This window comes from Nannospalax galili, unplaced genomic scaffold, assembly GCF_000622305.1.
Source record: "Nannospalax galili isolate Female #2095 unplaced genomic scaffold, S.galili_v1.0 scaffold418, whole genome shotgun sequence".
In the NCBI taxonomy this organism is placed as follows: Eukaryota; Metazoa; Chordata; class Mammalia; order Rodentia; family Spalacidae; genus Nannospalax; species Nannospalax galili.
Genome location: NW_008342003.1, coordinates 306,739 through 323,403, shown reverse-complemented (window position 1 = coordinate 323,403; position 16,665 = coordinate 306,739). Strand labels below are relative to the sequence as shown.

The following is a 16,665-nucleotide window of genomic DNA, read 5'->3' as shown; positions in this document are numbered from 1 at the left end:
GCCTCTTGAGACCTAGTGGAAAGACAGTTGTGTCATCCTGAGGAGTCGATTGATGGTTCACAGTTTGAATTTGATTATCTTTAAGGGGAACTAAACAAAAGATCATCACTGGCTTCTCTAAGTGGATTTTATTCTCCTGGAAAGTTCCTGTTTTCCTTTCTACACAAACTGAGCCTGTAAACATCATGCCTTTCTTCAGGAGAAGCCAGGGGAGTCTCCGCTGTTTTTGGAACCAAAGCTACAGTGTGAGGGCACCTGGGTGCTCCCGCAGGGACTCCCATGTGGGCAGCCTGCTGTCAGTTCTCAGAAGCTGTTTCCATTGCAGGTGGGAACTCCCGAGGACGGTTTGCCCTGGGCCTGGTGCAGAGTGAGTGGAAGGTCTATGTGAAGAGACCTCTGGATCGAGAGGAGCAGGACATTTACTTCCTCAATATCACTGCCACTGACGGGCTCTTTGTCACCCAGGCCGTGGTGGAAGTGGCCGTCAGTGATGTGAATGACAACAGCCCGGTGTGTGATCAGGTGAGCGTTGTAATGGGAGCTCTGCTTTTACCCTGACTTGCTCCTCTAGAGTTGAATGCAAACGGCTGTGCCTCTTCTTCAGTCCAGGCAAACGTCTGCTCCCTGTCGTTTCCTCGTTAGACAGAAGAGCGTAGGACGTTGAGGCTAGAGAGCAAGCCAATTCGGTGGAATAAATAGAAATGATGGGACTTAGGGATCAACTTTTAGGTAATTCATAAAGGGCTTCATAACTCCTATCTGGCTGACTAAAAGAGAAATGGAGCACCCCGTTTGGCAAGCTACCTGTTTGCCTGTTATACAGCCAACAGACGCAGTGTTGGCCCTGAGTGGGGGTCTCGAGATCCCCTGAAGTAACTCTCCCACTGCTGAACAAAAAGCACAAGGCTAACTCGAAGCTAGATTTTTCTTTTCTTGACAAAATTAAATCATCATTAATCTACGTGTTCTTACCATGTGGATCAAGAGATGATATTAATGTTTGGGGTCTTACAAAAGTACTACAGTACGACTCAGTCTCATGCTAAGGCCAAATGTTACCTATGGCTTGTTAAAAGGTAGAAGCAACTCCAGGCTCTTCCGTTCTTCACAGAGATGGACAGTGTGATGCGGGATGCATCATCGCCCAGCAGAGGGGATGTTTCTTTTTCCATTGTATTCTTAGCAGCCACACTATCTACAGCATTTTCATACACAGTAAGTGATCAGAAAACGTTTTCACTGGAAATGGGAAGGTTAGGGAACCGGGTACACGTTGTTACACTGAACACTGCGATGTGGCCTGTGGTAAAGGAAAGAAATGGGGAACGCAAAACTGTATGATGGAATTTTAAAGAAATCTGCTTCAATGATAACCGTGGCAGTCGTACCACACACAGTAACGATTTACCTGGTATATCACTATTTACAGTGACTGTAACACATTTACCATGGTGTAATGCTATCTATGATAGGTATACTGCTCACAATAATGATTTATCTGGTGTATCAGTATTTACAGTGACTGACACACAGTAAAGATTTGCCCTGTTATATTGATAACTTTATCTACAGTGTCTGTACCACATATAGTAATGATTTACCCTGGTATGTCAATATCTACAGTGTCTGTGCCACACACAGTAATGATTTGCCCTGGTGTTTCCATATCTACAGTGACTGTGCCACAGGAAGTTATGATTTGCCCTGGTGTTTCAATATCCACGGTGATTGTGCCACAGGAAGTTATGATTCACTCACTTTTGCTCTTTGCCCAGGTTGTATATTCAGCATCATTTCCTGAAGACATTCCATCAAATAAAATCATCCTGAAGGTCAGTGCCAAGGATGCGGATATTGGATCCAATGGAGAGATACGATACTCACTCTATGGATCTGGAAACAGTGAATTTTTTCTAGATCCAGAAAGTGGTAAGGTGAAATTGATTCTTTGGGGAAATGCTATTATTTATCCATGAGAAACATTATCTTCTCCTGTGGTGTCGTCATGAGTAGACAGGTGTGCAGTGAGAGCTGTGGTATGAGGCTGTGGGGTGCTGGACTCTGAGATGTAAGCACTACATGGTGCTCAGATGTGGAGGCTCTGGGCTACACAAACTTGACTAGGGTTAGAGTTAAAGTTCTTTTTTCCCTCCCTCTCTCCCTCCTTTCCTCCCCTCTCTCCTCCCTTTTCCTGTATTTATTAGCACTAAATCAGCACACTTTCTACCTGTTTCTCACACCTGTGAATTAGGACTAGTCTTAAAAAGGGTAGAAGCGGGACTGCAGAGCTAGCTCAGCGGTTAAGAGCCCTGGCTGCTCTTGCAGAGGACCTGGGTTCCATTCCCAGCACCCACATGACAGCAAACAACCATCCCAGGTCTAGGGAATCTGGCGCCCTCTTTTGACTTTTGAGGACATTGCATGACATGGGTGCACCTACCTACATACAGGCAATGCATTCATGCACATAAAATTTAAAAAATAATTTTTAAAAATGGGTGGAGGCAGAGTTACAGGACAAATGCTGGTTTCCATGCAAATTGCAGGGTGGCACTTAGTGGGTTAGGGGAGTCCTTCATTCTGAAGAACCTTTGGGTCCCTTCTGAGTCTTACTGGCACCGTTGCCTGGGTTTTATTAAACATCCCTGCCTGGTTTCTCCAAAGCTGTGAGCCCTCCAATTTCCTTGCATATTCAAGCAAAATTTACAAGGTAAAAGGTTATGTAAACTAACTTCAGATGCCTGAATTTAAAGCCAGAGCTAATGGAAAAGTCATTTTTCTATGGCAACAAATTATTTCCATGTTATGAACTGGGCAGTTCCTCCAGTGGCATTTTTAAACGCCATGGGAAGAGTGAACAGCTTGCACATTTCCAGTGTGCACTCCCCCCAGTGAACTCAGCCTTCAAAATCAGTGGCTCCCTCTTGCCCTGCATGGTTCCCTCCAGGAAGCATCCACTTAGCTACAGGAGAATACGCTACTTAGCTCTTCCGGTCTGTGGCTGTTTATTCAGTCTACTATTTATTGAAAAGTTGATGGATGTGAAAGCACTTCCTGGGCTTTGTGTGGTAGACTCCAATATACACGACAAACAACGCTCAAGGGACATTGTAATCCAGTAGGAGGATGATAAACGGGTAATTAAAGAGAGGCAGAGCGAAAGGGGAGCCCAGGAGAGATAAAGGGGGGCATATACACGTAGAAGTAGCTTACTTTCTGATCAAAGAAAAGAGGAAACTGAGGTAAGATTCTAGGGATTGGAGCCAAGTGCTGCAGCTTCCAGGGCAGCAGAGCAGCGAGAGCATGGGAAAGTGGTGGGGGGCAACTCTAGGCTGACCACGCAGGGTCTCGAACCTCTCCCTGAAAAGCCCGGGACCTTTTGACTAGGAGCGTCTAATGACCCTGTGTGATCTGTGCTCGAGGAGCTGTTGTGTGTTCAGGGATGCCGTAGGAGGAGCTGCCTGGTAACTGTGTGTGTTGCTCCACATGATGACCAATGTTCAGAGTAATGAGAGTCCGCTAACAGCACTTTGCACCAAATAGCATTTGCTCAGGCCTGCCATTTTCTATTGACACACAACCAAGAAATCTTCCCAAAATCTCCATAAAGGGTGTGTAACAAAGCCTTATTTTGGAGGAACAAGGAGACCAGCAGGAGGGACACACAGGGAAGGACAAATGCTGCACATTTTCTCTCATGTACAAAATCTGGATTTGAATCTATACACATGATTTCTATATGGCATGAAAGCAGAAAGGGAAGTGTCTGAAGAGAAGAGCGGACCAAGGAGGAGGAGAGGAAGGAGAGGGTAAACAGCAGCAGAACATACATGAGGGTGTCATACTGAGAGCCAGTGTTTGTACGCTAACTAAAAAGAACTCAATAAAGAAAACCTCTCCAGCAGGGCTGGTGCCCCGCACCTGTGTGGCTTCGCAGGCTAAACTACAGACATTGTAGGTCACATGCTGCTGTTCTAAATTCCTCATCCCCCATCCGAGCCCTTCCCAAGCTGGGATTCTTAGACTCTATAGTAACTGCCTTCCTGGGTGCTGAAGCTTTGTTTGGGCTCGCGGTCCTAGGGTGCAGTCCATCGTGGTGGTAAAGCCCAGGCAGCAGGAGGTTGAAGGAGCTGGACAGATCGCTTCCACGGTCAGGAGGCAGAGCTAAAAGCTAGAGCTCAGTCCAGGATCGCAGTCCTCCCGCATGTAGGGTGGGTCTTTCCACCACAATGAATTTAATCAACACAACCCCTCATAGACAAGCCCAATTTAGGTAATCCCTCTTAGATGTGTCAAGAGGCTTGTCTCCTAGGCAGTTCTAGATCCTGTCAAGTTGTCAACCAGTGTTGACCATTACAGGGCCCTTCAAAACATCTCTTCAAGTCAGCCTGTTGGTTTCTCTCTTAAAGGGTCAAATGCAGCGTATCTGGAGGCAGGGAGACTGTCGATCTGGGTCTGTGGTGATGGACCAAGTGGCCACCACACATCAACAAACATCCGTTCACGCACTGGGGGCATGCCCTTGTTGCCAAAAGAAGCCCCTGGAAACTAGGTTTTGCCAAGGGATTAATGAGCTTGAAGGTCATGCAGTCGGTTTGTTGTTGCATCTAAAACCCCATGATATTTTCCCTGATGCAAAAAAAAAAAAAGAATTGAACTTTCTGTATTTTTCAAACTATAAAGCACTTAAACCATGTGTCCTTGCTATTTCTTGAATTTAGAATTCTTTATATAATTGGTTTTCTGCTTTTCCATGAGAAACCATTTTTGAAAAGTCAGACCAACCATGTTGCCATTTCTTTTCATAGGTGAATTAAAAACTTTGGCCCTGTTGGACCGGGAGAGGGTCCCGGTGTACAACCTGATCGCCAGGGCCACTGATGGGGGTGGGCGATACTGCCAGTCCAGTGTACGCCTGATCCTGGAGGATGTGAATGACAACCCCCCTGTGTTTTCTAACAACCACTACACTGCGTGTGTCTACGAGAACACAGCCACTAAGGCTCTGCTGACCAGAGTGCAAGCAGTGGACCCTGATGTTGGTGAGTCAGTGCTCTGGCCAGGCGGCTCCCAAAGTGGCACGCTGTCTCCAGGAGTGTTGTCTGTGGGTTTGCAGAACCCTCCCCTGCGCAGTCAGCCAGGTCGCTGCTCCTCAGCCAATGTTTCTCCTGTAGAAAGAATTCCACCAATTGTCGTTCTTCTTCCTCATGGAGGATTATGGAAGAAGATCCAGGATCTTCTTAGGGAAGATCCCCACCTTGTGGGGGAGGGCTTATTTGGTTTCCTTTTTTGATCTTTTGAATAAAAATAATAATTTCTTACATGCCCATTCTATCTAAACATAATTAAAATACTGTGTTGTGTAGCAAGGAGAATTCATTTCCATTTCTATAAAGAAATGAATCATAGACTTCAGCTGAAAGGTGACAATCTCGATTTATTGTAGCACCGCCCAGTGCAAAGACCAGTTACTAAATGTGCTGCCAATCCAATGCGAATTTTTAACTGCCATTTTCCAGAGTCTCTATTTTTGTCACATAAATGGACGTCACTAGGCAGAATGGGGGTGGGGTGATAAGAAGGCGTTAGAACTGAAAGTTGCTAATAAAGTTTATGTTCAAATCCTCTTTACATAATGAGATGATGCATTGGAAAGACTGCAGTTAATTGCTAGGTGGACCTTCCGAGGATGTATAAGTTATTGAGGTGACTGTCTGATGGGATATAAATACAAAAGGGCACGCAGAGCCTCTTGGTTCTATGCGTTAAGAGCTGCAAATCAGAGGCCTAGGAAATGATGGGGTGTGTCTGTTATGCTAAGCAGGCCTTTCTATAATTCAGTGTCTTATTGCTTAATTCTGAATTGAAAGAAAGATTATTGGACTAATGGAAAAGTAAATACATGGTAATTAGCTGAAAATAGACGTAGAGCCCAGGGTCTCTTCATGTCTCCCCTTAAAGAAATTAGTGGCTACACTTGAATTATTGCTCTGACCAACATTAACATAATTTTAAGGCTGAGAACCAACCCTTTAAAAGCACGTATATCATTGTGAAAAAAATGGCAAATAGGGAAAGACTGTTTATTGGTATATAATCATATAATAACTGCAAATATTCTTTTTCAAAGGAGGATTGCAAAAATCCTCTGGACTCTTATCAGAAGATTTGGGGGGTAAAGAGAACAAAATTAATGCTATTGAGCCTTTTACTAATTTTAAAATTGATTTGAGAATGTGTAATTAGCCAATAGATGAAATTTTAAAAGCTGAACACTGAATTTTGCCACCCATTCCCTTCATAAAGAAACCAGGTTTGTTCAAGCTGTGGTTGACAGATGTAACCTTGGAACTGTTTTATACACTGTGATAAAGACCACACACGAAGGTACCTACATGTCTCCCCTTCTTTCTCTTGCAGTCATCTGGCCAGGCTGGGAGATGGGGTAGAAGGAATGTGTAAGCGTTGATCATGTTCCAGGACAGGGATGGACAGATCTCAAAGAATGAAAACTGCTTAGAGGCGTCATTAAACCTCAGCTCCTCAGTAAAAGGCTTGCTTATGTGCACAGCTTCACATACAGGCTAAGGTCTTGGGTGCTGTAGATGTCTGTGTACAAAGTGTACTCACCAACCAGCACATCAGCCTCGGGAAAATTCTAGTAAGGCCAGAATCTTGTTCATTATCTCAGTTTTTGTCAATCTCATCTAGCTTTAAAAATAAAATGAAATGGGGCTGGAGAGATGACTCAGCGGTTATGAGCACGGACTGCTCTTGCAGAGAACCCGGGTTCAATTCCCAGCACCCACATGGCAGCTACGAACCATCCTTAACTCCAGTTCCAGGGGAATCTAAACCTCTCTTCTGACCTCCGCGGCATTGCACGACATGGGTGCTCTCACATACATGCAGGCAATACACTCATACACATAAAAAATAAAATATGCATATACATATATACATATATAGTCATATATACATATATACATGTAGATACATATATATACATATATATGCATATATATATATATAAATAAAATGGGGCTGGTGAGAGGACCCGGCAGGTGAAGGTGCTTACTGCTCAGTCTGGCAACCTGAGTTCCATCCCTTGAACACACGTAGAGGAGGAAGGAGAGAACCGACTCCAGAAAATTTCAATGGTAGAAGAGGAAGAATGAGCGTTTCTCTTAGAAATTCAAATAGAGTGCATATCATGCCCCAGACACCGATCTGAGGAAGTGTCTATGAGGTTTGGGTTAGAACTCACAGTGCTATCTGTCTGAGCTTCCATCACATAAATGCTGGCCTGAATCCCTGAGCATAATGACTAGTGACTTAAGATATGGTCCTTAGTGGCCCTGGTAGGATGCTGGTCTCCAGAGTAACCATTTCTCTGTCTTTCCCAAAGGAACAGAGACTGGAAGAAGCTGTATACAAAGATTATTAAGTGGTTGAGTGAGGATGAGGATTTGTTATGGGGCCAGATTAGCCCGGTGTATGGGAGCTGAGTTCATTCAGGAGGCTGGGAGGCTGAATCCAGCCTGTAATGTGTTCAGTTTCCTTTACACAGTGTTGCAGAGGGTTTGAATTAGTGATCATTGTATAAGTCAGATTTTCATTAGGAATTTGGATTTCTAGCACATTATAAAATTCCATGTGCTCAGGACTCGGACTGCACTAAACAACAGTTGCCATCTGATAAGGGGCCACGGGGCCCCCTCTCTACGGGTCAGCCCTTTGCCAGCTCAAGGTGCCACCTGACCTCATCTGTAACTCCTTTTGAATGACAAAGAATTTCATGACATTTAAAATATTGCATATTAAAACAATTATAGATTTGCAGGGTTATACCTTTCATCTATCCCATCCCCCATTGGTGATGTCTTGACTAACTACAGAACTCTTATTAAAACCAGGAAATTGATGTGGGTGCTCCCCACAGGGTGCATTCACCTGTCCTGGAAGTGTACATGTTTTCACATGCAATCATAGCACTTACTCAACCCCACAGTCCTTCCACTACCCTCATCCAGCACAAGGTGTCCTCACATGCCCTGATCACCATAGCTACCTCCTTCCTAATCATCACATCCATATCTAGTTTTCTTCTTTAAAAATGTTATTTAATCAAAATCATGTCATCTGTAACCTTTTGAGTTGGCATGTTTTCTCTTGGCATAATTTGCTTAAGATCCGTCTAAGTTTTTGGGTTGACCTTTGGTGATGAACACTGACTCTACTTATATGAGAGACAGGGCCATTTAGTTCATGAAACTTCTGTTAAGTAGATTGCTTTACTTGAAGTTGTAAACTGGTAATAAGACATAAATGTTTGCATCCCTCTAAGAGGCCTATGTTGTAATCTCATTCATAATGTATGGGTGTTAAGAGATGTAGCCTTTGCGGGGAGAGTAGGTCACAAGAGTGGGGGGCACCCTAAGCGGTTTTTACTGCCTTCCCACAGAGGCTCAAGGGAGCCTGTTAGCTTCTCTGTCCTGAAGGACACACGGAAGACCCTCTCTTTGAGGACTGAGCCTTCCTCAGACAGCAGAGCTGCTGGTGCTTTGACTTTGGATATTCTATCCCCAGAAACTAACAACTGCCTGGTGCTTATAAATTGCCATATAAAATATTTTGTCATAACAGTCCAATGGACTTTGACAGTCACCATTTGCTGCATTATGTTCTCATCACTAAACCTTGTGGAGAAATGACAAGATACTAATCTGAATCTGATTCCATAAATCCCTGAGTCAATACACTTGCTATGGTTTTCTCGGTTTTTAAATACATTGTTTCTTTTAGCAAAATGGCTCTTTCCTATGAATTATTCATAATGAACTAAAACTAATATTGTAAGAATTTCTTAAATCAGGAATAAAACAGAAGAACAGATAGTCTTAGTACTTGTTTTATGGGTTCTCAGAAATGTTAACTGCCTAGATTTTAGTACTAAGCACTTAGTTTTCCTATAAAATGAAAATATCCTCTATCCCATAAAGTAGTGACATGACCTACGACCCCAAACTTAGAAATGTTTAATCTTCTCAGCAGACAGAAGGGACTCATTTCCTACACTGGCTCTTTGGGGTTAACATGCTATATTTAGTGTACTTTTTCAGCAACAAGAGTTGTTCCCGGGATTCCAGTTTTGAGAGGTTCTTTAGCAAAAGAAATGTGCAGCATGAAGAATTCAAACAGAAAGTCTGAGACCATTTTAGACAAAGTGACATAAAATTAAAGTATAAATTTGTACTGGAAAAATATGCCACAATCCACATTTTGAGAACAGGCTTATTTCCAGACACTGAAGATGTGAGTGGGCACATTGTCTTGTTACAGAAAAGGCACGTGAAGAAGGGGCCCGTGCTAAGGAGGCAGGCACTCCTTTTTTGTAAAATATTTCTTGCAAGATTTTGATCAGAGAAGCCTACAGGCTCAGAACACACATCACAGTTATTTCCGATTCCATTTAGCACATAGTTAGTGAGCAGTGAGGTAACAAGCACTATAGAAAGGGCATCAAGACACTACAAGATGGGGCTGGAGGATGGCTCAGCAGTTAAGAGCATGTGCTGCCTTTACAGAGGACTGAGATTCAGTGCCCAGCACCCTGTCGAGTGACTGACAACAGCCTGTAAACCCAACTCCAGAGGATTCAATATGCTTGTTTGGCCTCTACAGACAACTGCACACACATACACAAATAAACACACAACTGAAAATAAAATAAATCTTAAAAAATAATAATACAGAGAGGGTTGGCTAGACTGAAGTAAATTTTAAAAATCTCAGTGGCTTAGTGTAGGATCCGTTTAATAACACTCATGTGAAGGACAGGTCAGTGCATCCAGAGACTGGAAAGTCCACCATCTTCTTGACCTTTGGCCTCCAAGGTCAACAGAGCAGGGAAAAGAGGGGTGATGGTGCCTGCCAGCTCTCACCATCAAGACGGATCTGCATCAGCAGTGGCATTGCCTGATGTACCCATGGAAACAGAAGGGAACTCTCCATCTCTTCATCATCTCAATGGTGAATTCACAATGGAGAATGCAGGAACCCACAGATCCCAAGAAGGTGGAAGATGACATCATTCACAGGTCAGGAGAGTTCGTCTGAGCCACATGGAAGGATCCTGCAACTTTAGAGAAGCGAAGGGAGGAACTGAAAAGGAGGTACTGAGGGAAACCCAGTGGGTCAGCACATCCTCCTCCAGATATCGCCAGACCCTCACAGGCTCCACCAGCAGAGGGGAGCTGGGACAGCTGCTGCCCTGGGGAAAGCAGAGGGGTTCGTTGTGGGGTGAGGGAAAACGTGAGGGAAAGGTGGCAAGATGAGAGACAGGGACCTCTGTGCCTGTGTGGACTCTGAGGTGCAGGTTATCTGAAGGTGATCGGCCCAGGCCATGGAGAAAGCTGCATTAAAAGGTGGAGGTGGAGCTGGAGAGATGGCTTAAAGATTAAGAGCACTGGCTGTGCCTGCGGAAGACAAAAGCATCCGCAGCAACCCATGGTGGCTCATAAGCGTCTATAGCGCTAGTTCAGGGTATCTAATGCCATCTTCTGGCTTCCCAAGGCACTGCGTGCACATGGTGCACATACATGCAAGCAAAACAGTCATACACACAAATTTTTTAAAAGATACAAAAAGTCGTGAGTCTTCCAGAGTGACACCTTTCCCTAAAGTCTATAGTTACATCCTCCTGTCAAGAGGAAACAGGAGGACCAGGCCACCTGAGAAATTTGAAGAGCTCTTCCATTTTGATCTGGAAATGCCTCTGCCCTCCCGGGCATCCTCCTTTCTGGGGGCAATCAAAATAATCACAGCCAGTTGTGCACATTGGGAATTTGTGCACCAAATCCCGCACGGGGCCCCCAGCACCATGGACAGTGACCTTCATGGACCAGAAGCTGGAGTGAATGGGGGTGTTCTGTACACCAAACCCTGGAGCACTGTTCACGCTGACCAAGGAGAGAAGCGGCTTGTGTGAGGGGATTTGCACTAAAGCAAACTCCGCAGGCTGCCAGCAGAGCTCTGTGATAAACCATTGGGATGAAGCAGTCCAGTGCTTTCCTCACTCTCATGACACCCCAACCTCTCTAGTCTACAGCATCCCAAGAACCACACAGAGCACAGGGAGGTGTGTGGGTGCGTGGCTTGAACTGACAGAAATGCCCATCAAGTGCCAGAAGGCTGATCCACCATCCTGTGGGAATCAGAGATGTCCCTGTTCTGTACCTGGGCTCCAAACACTGCCTCTCAAATCTGTGGCCAAAGTAAAGAGCCACGTCCTCAGGACAGTGTTTGACTTGACTTTCCCATGATCACCCTTCCAGTCTCATGAAGAAAAGCAAATAAATGTTCAGGATTTATTAGCGGCCCACCTAGTGGAGACTGGCCCAAACAGTGCACCTTTTCCTTGGACCTCAGAAGACAGGAAAGCACACCAGCAGAAGAGGCAGGATCTGAAGCCTGAAGTGTCTCCGTTGCCAGCATCCAGGTCTGAGGAGCAGCCTGTGACATCAGAAAGACACCAGCTCCCATGTGTGCTGCAAGGCACAGGTACACGTGTCCTGCCCCCTTTATTTTGCTCAGGTTTCCTACATATACCACATCCTCAGAGTCTCATGCCCCAGCTGAGACTGTACCCAGCATCTTCTGAACTCTGGACTAAGCCATAGGGATGTCCCCAGGTACCCCTAGGAGAAAAAATCCCCTAATAAATAAATTCCCCAAGAGACCTCAAAAGTGTAAAGAACTAAAGGATTAGCAGTCTGTGGCCTTGGGCAAGGCTTTGTCCTCCCCCCCACACACTAGTTTCCCCTCGCATAACATCAGAGTGGCAATAGCTTGCTTTGCTTTGCCGACCTTACAAGGGTAAATGTGATATTTGCCCAGGATGGACAGGGATGTCACTGTGAACTTGTGAGGCCACATTTTCCCAACTGGGGTTAGAGCTCCTGCTTTGAGTTCCCTGGGCACCTCCTGGGTGTTTGGGCACCGGAAAACTTATATGACTCTTCTCTGGATCTCAAAACCTCCCAAGCAAGAGCAGCACTTCTAATGAATCTTAAGTGACAATAATCATAATGCCGCTGTTAGCGTGCACTTTTATATCTGTGTTCCGTGCCAGGCACTGTGCCAAGGGCTTTAGACACATTATTCCCACTTCTCATAACAATGCTACGTTAGCATATTCTTGTTCAGTTTAATATATGAATAATGTGTAGGGTTAAGTAACTTGCCCTGAGCCATAAGCTAGTTAGTGACAGGACTGCAGACATTCTACGAGGACACTCAGGAGGGTTGGAAAACAGCTATCTACCTGATAGTCATGCTAATATACAAGGCAGTGATTCTTAACACAGTGTCCTTGGACCAATGATATCAGCATAACCCAAAGGTTGGATGGAAAAGCCAGCTCTGAATAAGACACTCCAAACCAGTAAGTGTCTCTGAGAGTCAGCAAGCAGCAGACTCCCCTGGGGGACTTGTGGAGGTGGTACCCTGCTTCCCAGCCCCAGTGCAGGCCTCTCCCTCATACCGACTCTCCTCCAAAGTTTCTGATTTATAGGTCTGGGAACTGAGTTGATAATTTGCATTCCAAATAGTTCCCAGGTTAGAGTGGTGCTGGTGTCGCCCAACCATCCTTGCAGAGCTTCTCACTTAAGAATTATTCTTAAGAGGCTGGAGAGATGTCTCAGCAGTTAAGAGCACTGGCTGCTCTTACAGAGGACCCAGGTTCAATTCCCAGCACCCACACGGCAGCTGTAACTATCTGTAACTAGAGTTAAAGGGGACTGATACCCTCTTCTGACCTCTGCAGGCATTGCACAACACAGGTACACTTACACACAAGCAGGCAGTACATTCATGCACATAAAATAAAAATAATAAAATATTTTTAAGAATTTTTAATATTTGCTATTTATGTGTATTAGTGTTTTGCCTGTATGTATGTAATTGCACCACAAGCATGCAATGCCCACCTGCAGAGGCCAGAAAAGAGTATTGGATCCCCTAGAACTGGAGTTATAGATGGTTGTTAGGTGCCATGTGTGTGCTGGGAACTGAACCCAGGTCCTCTGCAAGAGCAACCGGGGCTCTTAACTGCTGAGCCATCTCTTCTGCCTCCACTCAAAACTTCTTAATATTCCTGTGTTATAAACATCTTAAAAGTTCAGTAACATCTATAGATCATCCCTCAGAATAATGTTTTACAATTCATAAAAATATTAGAAATAAATTATATTAGTCCAAAATTAGTTACTATGCACTGTTGGAGGTTAAGGACTGTGAGGGTGCCAGGGATTGGTTGCTGCCTCGAACGGTGGCCTCTGGTGACTCCTGCCTCCTGATGAGCCTCTTCCCTTGAGAAGCAGCACACAGAACACAGCAGACAGAATGATGCCACTTCAGCTATTAGACCTTCGAACGGCTGTGATGCTCACTGTGACCCTGCCTTCCGTAGTCACCTCAGGTTGTTATAACTGTGGATTGGTGGATTAAACAAAAGAAAATTCTTTTCCCACAGTTCTGGTGTTTGTGGTCCACATTCAGGGTGCCAGCATCGGTTAGGCTTGGGTTGACTGCTGACATCCGTCTTCTGACCAAGGACTCCCATGGCCTTTCTGGACTCCACACAGGTGGAGAGAAAGGCAGATGTCTTTTCCTCTTCTCATAGAGCCCCTATTTTTCTCATAAGAGACCTCCGTGACCTCATTTAACCAGAATTACCTCCTGAAAGCCTTATTTGTGTCATACTGAAGACTAGGGCCATAACGTGAATTTTAGGCAGGCACGGTTTCGTCCACAGGACTCTCTTTCTGTGTTGGGTCACACACCAATAGAGGACTGCTACAGGGCTCCGAGAGGCCTACATGGCCAGAGATTTAGGTTTACCTAAAACTGCATGAGTGAGCTTCAAAGTCAAACATCAGTTTGCACCGAGCCATCAGATGAAACCACGTCTCTGTGTCTGGCAACTTCATAGGAAACCTTGATGGAGAAGCAGCTATCTCTGCCAGATTCCCGACAATAGAAACTGTTATAATAGATACATTCGTCACACTGTGCTGCTAGCACTCAGGCACTTGCCATGGAGTGGTAGAGAACCACACACTAAGGCAGTGTGTAGGCACCCTAAATTCTGTCCACACCTCCGAAAGAACCCCCACTACACAGCCCATATCTTTCACAGGCTCCCCTTTCAGGAACATGGACTCCTATGCAGATCAGGGACAAGTAGACCATGGCTCAGCCAACCAGGGATCAGTTCAGCCACCGCGGAAGCCTCAACGTCCTACTTTTTCCTCGGTTGCTGTGATAAAACACCATGACAAAAGTCCCTTGGGGAGAAAGGGTTAACCCAGCTTAAACATCCCAGTCACAGCCCATCACAGAGGAAAAGCCAAGGCAAGGACCAGTGGCAGAAGCTCGACGCTGAAGCCACAGAGGAACGCTCCTCACTGGCTCGCTTCCCCTGGCTTGCTCAGCTACCTTTTTTATACTGCCTAGGCCCACCTGTCCAGGGATGGCGCTGTCCACACTGGCCTGGGCCCTCCTATATCAGTTACAATCAAGAAAGTGCCCCATAGCTCTTACAAGCCAGTCCGTTGGAGGAAATCCCTCAGCTGAGGCTCCCTCTTCCCAGGTGACTGTAGTTTATGTTAGGTTGACAAAGACCAACTGGCGCACACAGCTACTCTGATGTGGTCAGGGGTGGGTGAAGGATGAGAACTGTTGGCCTTTCCTAGTGTCTCCCAGGCACCAAGCCCATTTCCCATGGAAGTCACACTCCTAAGAGAACTTACAGCCCATTTCCCATGGAAGTCACACTCCTAGGAGAACTTACAGCTCATTTCCCATGGAAGTCACACTCCTAAGAGAACTTACAGCTCATTTCCTATGGAAGTCACACTCCTAGAAGAGCTTCAGGGTGGCCACTGAAATCCAGGCAAACGTACTCTTTCTGAAGAATAACTTGAAGTTCAGGGATGAAGAAACTGACCCTGGATGGTTTTGTGGCACAGTTGGAGCTAAAAAAGAGGATGTCATCACCTCCAGCCAATACGTATACCCCAGTGATTCCTCCTAGAGAATTCTCCGAGAGGAGTTTGAGCCTGATTCCATGTCTTCTTTATACAACATATATTCCAGGTTTTTCCCGGGGCCTTGAAAACCATCACCACTAAGCTTCACAGGTCAGGGACTTGACGCAGGAGTGTTGGTGGTGATGGTGGTGTTTTCCTTCTTCCCCAGAGCTCCAATATTCTCTGAAGTGTTAAATCTTTGAAGGTGACTGAAGGAACTATTAAAATGTCACTAAAAGTGAAATAATCCTCTCTGAGGACTAAGAGACATGAGTCATTTTCTGTAGGACATTTTGGTCAAAGCCCTTTGTCCACTGTCAATACCAACACAGATAATCTTAAAAAGCTGGGCATGGTGGTTCATGTCTGTAATCTCAACATTAGAGAGGGGGAGAGAGGTATGTCCTTCAGGGTTGCCAGATAGCCTAGTCTAATCAAAGTTCCAGGCCAGTGAGAGACATACATAAATGCATACATACATATGTATACATACATATACATGCATACATACATACATACACATACCTACATAATCTTATGTTTGAATCCTTCCTGAGAGAGTTCAAAAGACTTACCCATGTAATCTCTGTATGTAAGGGACAGATTCCACCTACAGATGGAGAAACTGGGCTCCAAATGGTTAAGTGGCTCCCCAAGACATCTATCTGTTCAGTGGATAACAGTGAACAGTGGTTTAGAGACGGTGAGATGTTTGGGATCCCCTTAACCCTAAATTCATTTCCTTCTCCCAGTGTCAGGGCTACTTCTGGGGTGCACGTGCCTCAATGCAGGCTGTGACACCCTACCATTTCTGTGTCACACTCTGAGAGTGCCCCGTCATGACATGAGCCCCAGGAAATATGGAAGTTCATCCTTTGCCAGTTGTCTGACTTTAAGTTTTGCCAACCCTCTGGACCTCCACATCTCCAAACACTGGCTGCAAGCCTGGGCAGTGTCAGAATACCCTGGAAGCTATTAAAAATGAATGTCTAAATAAACAAAGAGGCATTTAAAAAAGCAGGGAAGTGCTCCATCTCCACTGTCTGATTCAGGAACTCTGGGGTAGGTAGGGCTGAATTCCTTTTTTACTCTGGTCAACTTCAACGCCTTCCTCAACAGAGGGGTCTGCATTTGACATGTAAGTTATTGTTATTGCCCTTTATAAAATCCAATTTCCCTCAAGTGTGGGTCAAAACACTGGTTGTCAAATGAAATAATAATTCCTTCCGGGAGGGAGAAGCAAAAGGAAGCTTGAGTGGAGAGTAAACAGTCACAGCAGCTTCTGTCCCTCCACACACACACCACACACACACACACCACACACCACATACACACCACACACACACACCACACACCACACACATAACACATACATACACCACACATACACACAACACAAATCACACACCAAACACACACCACACACACACCACATACACACCACACACACCACACACACCACAAACCACACACACACTATACATATCACATACACCACACACCACATACCACACATACCACAAACCACACACACCACACACACCACACACCACACACCACACACACCACAAAC

At 45.2% G+C, this 16,665-nt stretch overlaps 1 protein-coding gene across 4 annotated transcripts in view; it reads left to right on the top strand.

Moving 5' to 3' along the window:
* The window catches only part of Fat3 (FAT atypical cadherin 3), a 692,898-nt gene that overhangs the window by 599,377 nt on the left and 76,856 nt on the right, over positions 1 to 16,665 (top strand). For all 4 annotated transcript variants that reach the window (XM_029565746.1, XM_029565745.1, XM_029565747.1 and 1 more), the window contains exons 11-13: positions 326 to 522; positions 1,776 to 1,929; positions 4,809 to 5,042. In XM_029565746.1, coding sequence (XP_029421606.1) covers positions 326 to 522; positions 1,776 to 1,929; positions 4,809 to 5,042 — 585 coding nt within the window. The remainder of the gene's footprint in view (positions 1 to 325; positions 523 to 1,775; positions 1,930 to 4,808; positions 5,043 to 16,665) is intronic.